At 37.4% G+C, this 12,114-nt stretch overlaps 1 protein-coding gene across 13 annotated transcripts in view; it reads left to right on the top strand.

The window, feature by feature from the left end:
• LOC124140137 (FERM domain-containing protein 4A-like) overlaps positions 1 to 12,114 on the top strand; it is a 214,736-nt gene that overhangs the window by 140,198 nt on the left and 62,424 nt on the right. For 12 of the 13 annotated variants that reach the window (XM_046507532.2, XM_046507543.2, XM_046507540.2 and 9 more), the window contains exons 9-14: positions 2,230 to 2,287; positions 3,221 to 3,307; positions 5,663 to 5,739; positions 7,496 to 7,600; positions 9,341 to 9,482; positions 10,228 to 10,375. In XM_046507532.2, coding sequence (XP_046363488.2) covers positions 2,230 to 2,287; positions 3,221 to 3,307; positions 5,663 to 5,739; positions 7,496 to 7,600; positions 9,341 to 9,482; positions 10,228 to 10,375 — 617 coding nt within the window. The remainder of the gene's footprint in view (positions 1 to 2,229; positions 2,288 to 3,220; positions 3,308 to 5,662; positions 5,740 to 7,495; positions 7,601 to 9,340; positions 9,483 to 10,227; positions 10,376 to 12,114) is intronic. The other variant, XM_046507534.2, reaches the window with a different exon arrangement.

The raw sequence follows: 12,114 nt of genomic DNA, 5'->3' as shown, positions 1-12,114 counted from the left end.
AATGGTCCCCATTGATTGTAACAGGAGATAAAATGTGTGCGTGTGCGTGCGTGCGCGCGCGTGAGTGTGTGCCTGTGTGCCTGTGCGTACCTGGGGCCCTTTAGGTTTGCCTAAGTGTTTGACCCCTAAACCTTTGGATTTTAACATGAGGCTTATGTCATTCACCTGAAGAAGGAGCAAGAAGTAGCTCTGAAACGTTGTGACAAAGAACAAAAGAAGTTGCTATCCATAAAAAGTGTCATGTATTCAAGGACTTCCATGCTGTATTTTAAACGAAAGTTCCTGCACACTCCCTGTGGCCATTGTGCTTCAAGCAGTCATGAGAGTGATCGTGCTGGACCTCTGAGATCTATCTCGTGTGAGAACCACTGTGGCTGCATCTGGCGGGATGCGAGAGGGGCTATTCCTGACCGCTGGAGGTGTGAGGCTGTGTAATTAAAGCGGCTCATCACCTTGATCGATGTAGGTCTAGCTTAGACAAGGGATAATGGCACAGAATTAGAGGATCATTGTCACAGCCTGAAAGCTAATACGTCTCGAGCGACATGATCACTTCAGTTTCAGTTGCACTGGCTGTGAAAAGCAGAAAATGAAAATAAACCGGAATCAATGGTGACTTCCGGGCTTGTTTTGGAGCGAACAGTGTGATAACAGCTTGTAGAGTGGTTGGAATATGTATATTGTTTAAAGTTGGGTTAATAAACCTGTGGTTAAGGGGAAGTTGTGTTCTTGGATGTTGGGCAGAATAATCTCAAGCTGACTTGGCCGGGGACTGGTTGGTCACAATGACTTCTGAAATTGGATTATACTCTGATTGTTGACCACAATCTGGCGGTAGAAACTATCATTTTTAGTTCATAAGTCCCTAATAGATAACATATAGCAAAACCCTTAAAAAAGTAAATTTCTACTAATCCTTATGATACCTTATTGGGCATTTTGCAAGGACTATATAGAACTAGTGCCAATTCTAATGTTGAAAACAAAGGTCAACCATAGCTACAGATTAGCTGCGTATTTGTGTAAAAATCCCCCCCCCCAAAAAAAAAAAAAAAAACACAACCCACAACAACAAAAACAAACAAAAACCAAACATTCAAAACCCAATTACTTTCAATTAACTTGCGTACAGAAATGCATGCATTAAATGAAAAACTCAATTGTTTGAAAACAGCATGCATAAATACCCAATGAAGCTTTTTCAGCATGCGTACAACGGAGCTAATTTCCGAAACACAATTATGAGCTAATTTACCTTTCGAGTCAAGCCTATATTTAGAACCATCATATACATGTAAAACATTATTTCATTTTTTTTTAAATCTCAAAATGATTACACATTTGGAGAAAAACCCAATGGAGTGATGAACAGATGAGTGAAAAAATATTGGTTACCCAATGAAAAATGTAATAACCCAATTAAAATAGAAACTTTTGAGTAAAAACTCAATTGCTCAAAAAGTTATAAGGAGCTCTAGTCAACTCTGTGGTCTGGCAGGTGTAGGTCTCAGTGTGGAATGAACTGGGATGGTTGACCACTGGTTTTGTTATGACCAGACACAAGCAGACATTATGAAGCGGCAAGATTGCTAACTACAACCACAAGCAATCTTCACATTCACTTGTGTAGCTGGCTGCAGTCTACGAGCTAGCATCATGTTAGTGGTAAATATTTGGGTGGTTTGGTGATAGTTTCAGTTTGCATCATGTTAGTGGTAAATATTTGGGTGGTTTGGTGATAGTTTCAGTTTGCATCATGTTAGTGGTAAATATTTGGGTGGTTTGGTGATAGTTTCAGTTTGCATCATGTTAGTGGTAAATATTTGGGCGGTTTGGTGATAGTTTCAGTTTGCATCATGTTAGTGGTAATTATTTGGGTGGTTTGGTGATAGTTTCAGTTTGCATCATGTTAGTGGTAATTATTTGGGTGGTTTGGTGATAGTTTCAGTTTGCATCATGTTAGTGGTAATTATTTGGGTGGTTTGGTGATAGTTTCAGTTTGCATCATGTTAGTGGTAATTATTTGGGTGGTTTGGTGATAGTTTCAGTTTGCATCAGGTTAGTGGTAATTATTTGGGTGGTTTGGTGATAGTTTCAGTTTGCATCAGGTTAGTGGTAATTATTTGGGTGGTTTGGTGATAGTTTCAGTTTGCACTGGCTGCTTGTTTTAGTAGGAGCGTTAGTCATGTTTAGATTTATTTCACTAAAGAAAATGTCTTTCTCTTTCAGTTATATGAATATAGTTGAACGACTTCCTACATACGGTATACACTACTACGAAGTCAAAGTAAGTATGCATGGAAACAAAGATTCATTTCAAGGTTTTTGTTCCACAATAAATCAACATGAACAATGTATATGGAACAAATAATTGTTCTTTTGTAAGCTGCTTGTTTATCAACAAAAACAAAATCTATATTTTTGTGCAACAATATCTGCCCTTGCAACTGAAGTAAGGAATTTTATCTTGGATCAATGTTTCTTTTGTATGAAGCATTTTCTGGGTGCATGTTTTGTGTATTCAACTTGACAACAGCAGGCATAGTAAGTCTTCATCTTGCCAGAATGTTGAGTAGTAGTCACTCTGCTGGAGATTGTACTCACTCTAGCTGTTGATGTCAGAACAAGTGAGTTTGTTGAAAATGTAATCATTAGAGGTTAGTATACGTGTATAGCATGTTTGTCATACTGGTTTTAAGAAATGAATGTAAGAATTCTTGTATTTCCCGAGCAAGAGCGAGTTCAATAAGACACAGATGCAAGTGTTATAATTTCTTTATTACCCATTGTTTCTTAATCCTTTTGAGCTCCCCTTTTGAAAAATGCACTGATGACGTATGCCATCTTAGAAAACCATGACTGTCGAATGACGTCAACAATCTTTAGATATCACATTGTTTCTAGTGTGACGTAATTCTGACCTTATATCACAGTAAGATTTAAATACCGTCAACAATGTTATGTAAATAGACTGGTGCATGTAAAGTGATTTGTATAAACTTGTTTGTTTTTTCTGACCTTATATGTATGAATTTAATTCCAAATCATTTTTTGTTTGTTTTTTATTTACATGAGAGAATGAAAATCGAGAGGACACTAATCCAAGTTAACCGGTAGCTCTTTGAGCATGCTTCAGGGTGTGGATTTGGGGAATTATTGATGATGATGGTTGTTGTTATTGTGGTTGTTGTTGTTGTTATTATGTACTGTTTGTGTCCAGGACAAGAAAGACATTCCATGGTGGTTGGGTATCAGCCCAAAGGGGATCTCAGTGTTTGACAAGAACGACAAGACTACGCCAAGAAAGGTAAGGTCCATTAATGTTTTCCTACCTGTGAGGATTCTTAGACAGACTAGCCGGGCCTCCTTAGTACCACCCGTGTTTGTCAACAGATGTTGATGTTGTTTGTTGTTTAACGCTGCACTCAGCAATACGCCAGCTATATACCCTGGATCTTCATGGGTTCTTGTCCCTAGAGCTGACTCACAGGAGTCAGGCGGTTACAATGTGTGACTTGGCTGATCGTGGGACACAATGACCTGATGACATTTTTACCATGCTATCAGCAACAGGTTTGCCTGATGCAGACTTCATTATCTACATGACACAGTGACATTGATGGAATACTGCTGACAAAGGCGTAAAACAACATTCATTTACTCTTGGGCATGCTGGACTGTTTTGATCATAGATGGAAAAGTCAGGCTGTCGCTGCTGAGTTGTTTTGCTCCATTCCTGACATCATCATCATCATCATCATCATCATCATCATCATCTCTGTCCTGTTAGAAACTGGGAAGTGTTGTGTCTAAAATGAACAGATGCAACTGTTTGTCTGCGGGGTTTTTCAGAGATTGGTTTGCAAGTGAAACAAGTTACTTCAACACAGGTGGTTGAATAATAGGACCAGAAAGTTTGTCCAGTGACTTTGTGGAGTTTGCTTGAACAGGAAGTGTCAAGTTGAAACCTTCACCTGGAGATAATGGAACTTGAGCGCTGTGGCACCTTCTGTTCCTGGTTAATGCTTTCTGGAGAACATACTTTTTGCAAGTAATGAAAGTGGACTGAAATGATCTTCATGAAGAGGGCACTTCCTGTAACATGATCTCAAAGCATGAAGAGGGAGCTATGTGTCTGATGTGGGTGTACTCATGACATGTTAGAAAGGAGAGTAATCTCCCTTGGACTGTTGCCCGTGCAGCTTCTTGTTGGCAGAGACAGGTCCTGTCATCATGCTTGTCAGCTGGTATATTGTTTTGCCACTGTCAGACACCGATAACATGTAAGACAGGAGAGTTATCTCCCTTGGACTGTTGCCGAGATCCTTGCACTGAGAGACGTGTCTACGTCAGTGTTGTTAAGTCAGTTGTAACTGTCAGAAAAACTGACAACCAGAAACACCCATCCACTACATTTCCTCATTTTGCCAATTCCAGAACAGAGGTGTGTTATATGATCTGTGTTACTACATCTTAGGTATGCCACATTATCTGTTGGATATATTCAAAAAATGTCATATTACATTTATGATTTTTTACAGATGCACCACACATTCAGTGGGATATGTTTGAAACATACCACATCTTTTATAATATATTCCAGGTATGCAACACGATCTGGTGGATATATTTCAGAAATGACACATGATATTTACGATATATTCCAGATATACCACACAATCTGGGATATATTTCAGAAATGACATGATATTTATGATATGTTCCAGATATACCACACAATCTGGGATATATTTCAGAAATGACACATGATATTTATGATATATTCCAGATATACCACACAATCTGGGATATATTTCAGAAATGACACATGATATTTATGATATATTCCAGATATACCACACAATCTGTGAGATATATTTCAAATATGCAACATGATATTTATGATATATTCCAGATATACCACACAATCTGGGATATATTTCAGAAATGACACATGATATTTATGATATATTCCAGATATACCACACAATCTGTGAGATATATTTCAAATATGCAACATGATATTTATGATATATTCCAGATATACCACACAATCTGGGAAATATTTCAGAAATGACACATGATATTTATGATATATTCCAGATATACCACACAATCTGTGAGATATATTTCAAATATGCAACATGATATTTATGATATATTCCAGATATACCACACAATCTGGGATATACTTCAGAAATGACAATGATGTTTATGATATATCCAAATATACAGCGAATCTGGAAAATATTTCAGAAATGACACATGATATTTATGATATGTTCCAGATATACCACACAATCTGTGAGATATATTTCAAATATGCAACATGATATTTATGATATATTCCAGATATACCACACAATCTGGGAAATATTTCAGAAATGACACATGATATTTATGATATATTCCAGATATACCACACAATCTGTGAGATATATTTCAAATATGCAACATGATATTTATGATATATTCCAGATATACCACACAATCTGGGATATACTTCAGAAATGACAATGATATTTATGATATATCCAAATATACAGCGAATCTGGAAAATATTTCAGAAATGACACATGATATTTATGATATATTCCAGATATACCACACAATCTGTGGACATATTTCAAATATGCCACATGATATTTTTGATATTTTCCAGTTATTCACATGGAAACAGCTAGAAAACCTGTATTATAGAGACAAGAAGTTCTCAATAGAAGTGCATGATCCCAAACGGTAAGTGTTGATGTTGTGAGGAAGACGCCTCATTCCTGCGTACTGTGTGTCTAGTCACAACTGCACATGTAACTTCACGGATGTATCTTAAACCAGCTAGCATGGTTTATTTACCTGTTTGGTTTTAATTTGATTATACATCTGTCATGCATCCATAAATTGTCTAGACATAGTGCACTTATAATTTGAATCTCTGTGTTTGCATGAATTTAGAATTGAATGTTTCATTTGTTCTGAGTGGGGGTGGGGTAGAGAATACATCCTGGTTGTAACGATTGATGATTTATACAAAAAGAGGAAAATAATTTAACATAATTTAGGAGACTGTACAGTTGTTAGTTTTTCAAAGGCGAATCATCGTACTTACTTTTGAAATTAAACCTTGAAATGGTGACCATGTTATCGTTATATCACTTCATAACCTGCTTCATTTGAATGAAGGTGCCTCAGGACTTACATATTGATACAAAATATTCAAATTAATATCAAACTACATGAAAATGGGTTCACTTTCTAACCAGCTTGAAAGGAGGAGGATTGGTTTGCATCCTTCATCTAACATTCCTTTTTGGGAATTTGGGTTTCATGGTGAAGGAGACAAATATTATTTTTTCTTCTGAAAATTACTCACAGTTTGTACCTAAAACACATTCTTATGCACATGCTCACTGGATGACAAGTTTTGCATGATCTATTATATTTGAATCTTGTCAGTTTGACTAGTTTTTAAGATGTCCAAGATGGTGACCAAAGGGAGATAACTCTTTGAAGTTGTGCAGGATTGCATATTGAATGTGAATTGTTCCATTGGAAAAACCCTGACTTGCAGTGCCTGCTCTGCTTTTGTCTGTGCATGGCTGCATGCTCTGTCCCTTCATCATCATCACCATCATCACTATCAGTACCATTTTATCCTAGTTATTACCAGTAGCAGATTCATCACCCTTTTCATTCTGCTTTAACCCTATTGGCATTATTGTCCTCATTTATCATCATCATAATCATCATCATAATCATCCTAGCATCTCACCATTCAAAATACATACAAAACTTGATTAAATAAATTAATTATGATTGTTCATTTTCTTAGCAACTTTGCACCTTTCATTACATACTAACAGAACTTCGCAAACACATCCAAAAGTACAACAAATATTGATGAGTGATTTCAAAACGTATCAGAGCAACGTCTTTGTGCATGTAGGACTGATACAGTGCAACCCATTTGCATGATTTACAGAAACAACAGGTTAAGCTCTAATGTCCACTCATGGGATTTTGGACATAACTGGCGGTTGAAGGGTTAATGACTTGGAAAAAGTGGGGTTAATGCATGGGTTGTTAGGATCCATGTGTGTTGTCATGGCAGTAACTAATCTAGGGCGTGGGGAATACTTGCTCGTGATCTTTCTTACAAAAATAGAATTTCAGAGGCACCTTCTTTCAAGTTGAAACAGGTATGACTTTTCTTTTTCCTTTGAAACTTATTTCAAAGGACCTATTAAATTGAACCACGACTGTGAGTATTCAAAAAATGGTATATTGATTTTTGGATTTTTTGTTTTTTTGTCCTTACATTTTTGGTGAAGTTGAAAAGGCCTCTCTTCCTTCGGCATTAAAAAACAAACATTATTTTTTAATCCTATTTGTTTAGAACGCAAAAATGAAATAGAATAGATGACCAGATTTTCAGGAAAATTGAGATCTTGAATGTTGGTGCATCAGCTTACCTGATATGTTTGTTCCGACTATTTAGTGTCATCCACACGTTGAGCAGTTTCAACCTTTATGAGGACGCAATACGTGAACCATTAACAGAATTTGATGACCTCTCGGATGCAATATCCGACCCGAGCACCCAGTAAGTATGTGACACGGCAGCAGGTTGGCCTTGGGAACAGCACAAAGCCAGGGAGCCTTGGTTGCTTGTAAACATCATGCACATCATGAAATAATTTCTGTCTAACGTCTCTGTATGGATATGCCCTTCGGGAAGACTTATATTCAAATTTTGATTTTGAAATCGAAAATTAATTCAATAACATGTCGTTGAAATGGATTTTTAATGCTTCTGAAAATGAAAGTTTAGTTAAAAATTTTCCTTGAATGGAGAGGATAGTTTCAGTGGTGCTTTTGATCATGGCTCATGGTGGTTAAAGCACTTTCTCAGGTTCTATCTACCGTGTACAATGTATGTCCATTTTTGGCGTCAATGTGATATTGCTTGAATAATGCTAAAAGAAGCGGTTAGACACGATTGTTTCTAGGTTTGTCAGCACCATACCATGCTGGTGGGTTTCACCAAGGTGGTAAACATCTGACACCTGCATCACTTTGGGCTTTCCATGATATAACTGAAATATTGTTCAAAGCGGTGTTAAACCCACTCAATTTCTTCTAAAAGAAACATTAGTTTAACCTCTCACTGTTCATCAGGGTTGTCACAGGGTTTGAAACTAACAGTTTTCGTCCACAAGTCCTTATAATGATAACATACAGCAAAACCTTAAAGGGCACATTTCTACTAGTCCTTATGATACCTTTACCATTGGGCAGTTTGGCAAGAACTACAGGACTAGTGCCAATTTCTAAAGCTGGGTTGATTAAATTAAGTTACGTGATTACAATAGGTGTTTCAGCTCCTGCTTTGGTCAACAAAGCAGCTGAATCAGACATCATTCTCATCCCTGCAGCAGCATTCCAACATCCACATAAACATTCCGATATCATCCCACTGTGACAATATTGCTTGAAGCATATATATATATGTGCTTGTAGCTGCAATAGTAATCTTAGATTGTTTCCAACATGTATCAAAGTGAGAGATATATCTTCTTTGTGTTCTAGTTTTGATTGTGTATGCTTGTGTTATTTTTTGTGTTATTTGTGTTTGCCTGTTGTGCACAGTTACCTGCCCGTGGTGTAGAATAGTTATCACTTATAATGGGATATGATTTTTCATTTGGTATATATTCACTTGATGTTGTGAAAGACAACATACCTTTGTCTTTCAGTTTTGTTGTTGGGGGCATGGGTGGCCCTGTCGTCTAAGGCGCCGCGATTCGCTGTGCAGAGTTGCGTCCCTTGGGCACACCAGAAACCTATGATTGTGGGTTCTAATCCCGGTTCCCCCGATTATGTTTCTAGGTTTGTCAGCACCATACCCGTGCCCGTGGGTTTCACCGAAGTGGTAAAGGTCTGAGACCTGCATCACTTCGGGCTTTCATCCCACATTAAGCTGACACGCGGTGATATAACTGGAATACTGTTAAAAGCGGCGATAAACCCAACTCACTCACTCACTCAGTTCTGTTGTAACTGCAGAAAGATATGTTCCACAGCTAAAATAGATCTGTATTTGTGTGGTATTAATATGACAATAAGAACTATTTGTTGCTGTTGACTGTTTAAGCCATTAAGAAATTCTAGTAGTAAATACTATACAGATAGTAAGAAGAATTCTCATCATTGATTTGTTCATGCTGTAAATATCTTCTCTATATGTGATGTTCACAAGATACTGTTGATTCATGACTGGATAATTTTCATGATAATTAATAGAATGTTCAGCTACATATAACATGCCATGCTCTGTCTTCAGGGTCTCTGTGAGCCGGAGAACGTTCGGCCCTGGTAACGTCAACGTTCATGCATGGTTCGCGGCAACACATCAACTTACAAAATGTGTCTGGCAAATGGCTGTCGCGCAACATCAGTTCTACCTCGATCGCAAACAAAGCAAGGTAGGACAATCTTCCTGATGATTTGGAATGTTTTGTATTTTCGAGTAAGGTGTTGCAGGATTGTTTTCACTGTGTTTTTGATTCAGTTATACATTTACTTGATCTGAAAAAAACCAAACAAAAAAAACCATGAAAGTTGGGTTTTTCTGGATGGAAAACTTGCAGTCCTGATATCCCATTCTCTCCCTCTTCTTTCCCAACCCAGTCCTGAGTCCTTATTTGTATTGCTATTGTTTGGAAGAGAGTCAGAACATACTGTTTAGTTATCCCTCATTCTTGGAGACCATGCAGCCTTCTGATCTCTGGCAATTGAAGTGTTTGAAATATGGCCACTGTAAAGATGTCATTGAGTAATATGCTTCCCCAGATGTTGCATGAACTAGCCTGTGATATGCAGAAATCTGAATGGATAAGATATTTTATTTCATGATATGAAACAGAATGAGACAAGGTTAACCTGTATATCAGGGTTTCAGATCGATTTACTTTCTAGGACATTTGACTGATTGTTATCCAATGTGTCCAAAAGATTTTTTTCAAATTGGGAAATGATAATGAAGAAAGTTTAAAAAATCAAGCAAATGTCCTTAAGCCATTGGTTTCTGGCAAATCACTGCTTTATGCTTTATGGTTTGGTACACCTTGCACCATGTAATGAAATGGCAGATGTTCGATTAATCATGATTTATGGAACATATTTTACAACCTTAACATGAAGTTTATGTCATGAACTTTTATGTTGCAGGCAACATTGCCAAGTGCTCGGAGTATGAGCGAGATCGCTGCTGACTTATCCAAGAGTACCACGTCATTACCCGGTTCTGTTGGCTCCGATCTCAGCCGTAGCGCCAGCTCCCAGAGCTTGCCCAGTCTTACCACATCCAGGTTTGATTGTGAGTAGAATTCTTACTGATGTGTTAATTGCTATGAAGAACTTTTTCAGAATAGCATTCTCAATATTTGTTTTTAAACAATATTTATTTCCACTTGGTACAGTGAAAGGGGATTGATAAACAGGCAGAGCCTATATAGATATCTCTCCCCAACAAAATTCAAACAAGCAGCAGTAGTATACACCATATGAGATCGTCCCATAGCTGCACTATACCTGCTGACTCCCACTGATACAGATTTCTGGGTATAGCATCCTTAACTCAGTGGCGACCACAGAGTGGCCAGAGTGACAATTAATGAGATACACCGCATCTGTGGTGTAGTGGATAAAGTGTTGATGTGGTTCAGTTCCCTGGCCGTGTCATACCAAAAGATGTTAAAAATGTGGTACTTGTTGTTACCCTGCCTGGTGCTCGACAGTAAGGGCATAAAACAAGGATTGGTTGGCTCTGAGTCAGTATAATATCTTGAGGGGGTATCCATGTTAAACTGTGTTGTGGTATCTCAGTGGGCTAAAACTATAAAACAAGAATGAGTCCAGACCAGTACAGGCAGTCACACACACGTCACTATGTAAGTGAAGTAATCGTGAATAATGCGATGTCAAACCCTATTTCACCTCACCACCTCGTATGAAATAACACGAAACAATATGTGTATTAACAGTGACATGGACAAGTATGCTTACCATACGTTTAATTGGTTAACAAAACTCTGATCAAGAAACTTAGTGTCTATCCTCTATAATTCATGATACATTTGAAAGAAAAGGCAAGCATTGGATTTGATTAAGGTAACACACATTTTCAAGACCAGTAATAAAATAGTTCAAGAGAAAGTCCCTAATAATTGTTATCATTGCCTACAACTGGTTCCAAATATTTGCTTTAAGAGTTTTAAAAACTGAAAAATATTGCTTTGCAGTTTTATATTAATGTCTACCACTGACAATTAACTTGTGTACAGAAATGCATGCATTAAATGAAGAACTCAAATGTATAAAAACAGCATGTGTAAATACCCATTGAAGCTTTTTCAGCATACGTACAAAGGAGCTAATTTTCGAAACACAATTATGAGCTAACTTACTTTCTGTGTCAAGGCTATATATTTAGAACAGTTATATATACATCTAAAACATTATTTAATTTTTTTTTAAATCTTAAAATGTTCACTAGTTTTGGGGAAAACCCAATTGAGTATAGAGTGATGAATGGATGAGTGCAAAAATACTGGTTACCCAATGAAAAATGTAATAACCCAAATAAAATAGAAAACCAAGAGTAAAAACTCAATTGCTCAAAATGTTATGTGGAGCTCTGTCTTTCTTCGGGCAAATGTTCTTGTTTCGGTTTACATGTTATCTTCCCTGCAGGCAATTTTTGGGAAATAAATATTGTTGAGGCCAAACTCCATGGTCATGAGTAAGCATATAACTGCAGTTGTGTGACCATCTCAAGATCAACTCAATCAACTGTGACAACAAAACAACCCAAGCCAGGCAGTAATCTCCCTTCATAGCTAGTGTCTTTTCTGAACACAACTCATCTCCTCAACCTTGTTAAGCCTTTGATGCTTAACGAGCAGGTAATCCTGCAGAGTAGTGAAGCCAGTGTTGTTCCAGAGAAGCCAGTTGGTACTGATGGTGCTTGTAGTGTTGTGGTAGCTGATTGAGTGAGAAAGGCTGTGTAGATACTGGTTGACAGGGTATATAAGTTAAGATGAGTTGAGATCTCTA

Source organism: Haliotis rufescens, unplaced genomic scaffold (genome assembly GCF_023055435.1).
Source record: "Haliotis rufescens isolate VD_foot unplaced genomic scaffold, xgHalRufe1.0.p SCAF_23, whole genome shotgun sequence".
NCBI lineage: Eukaryota > Metazoa > Mollusca > Gastropoda > Lepetellida > Haliotidae > Haliotis > Haliotis rufescens.
The sequence above is the reverse complement of the archived record's forward strand: the minus strand, read 5'-3'. Positions and strand labels throughout refer to the sequence as shown.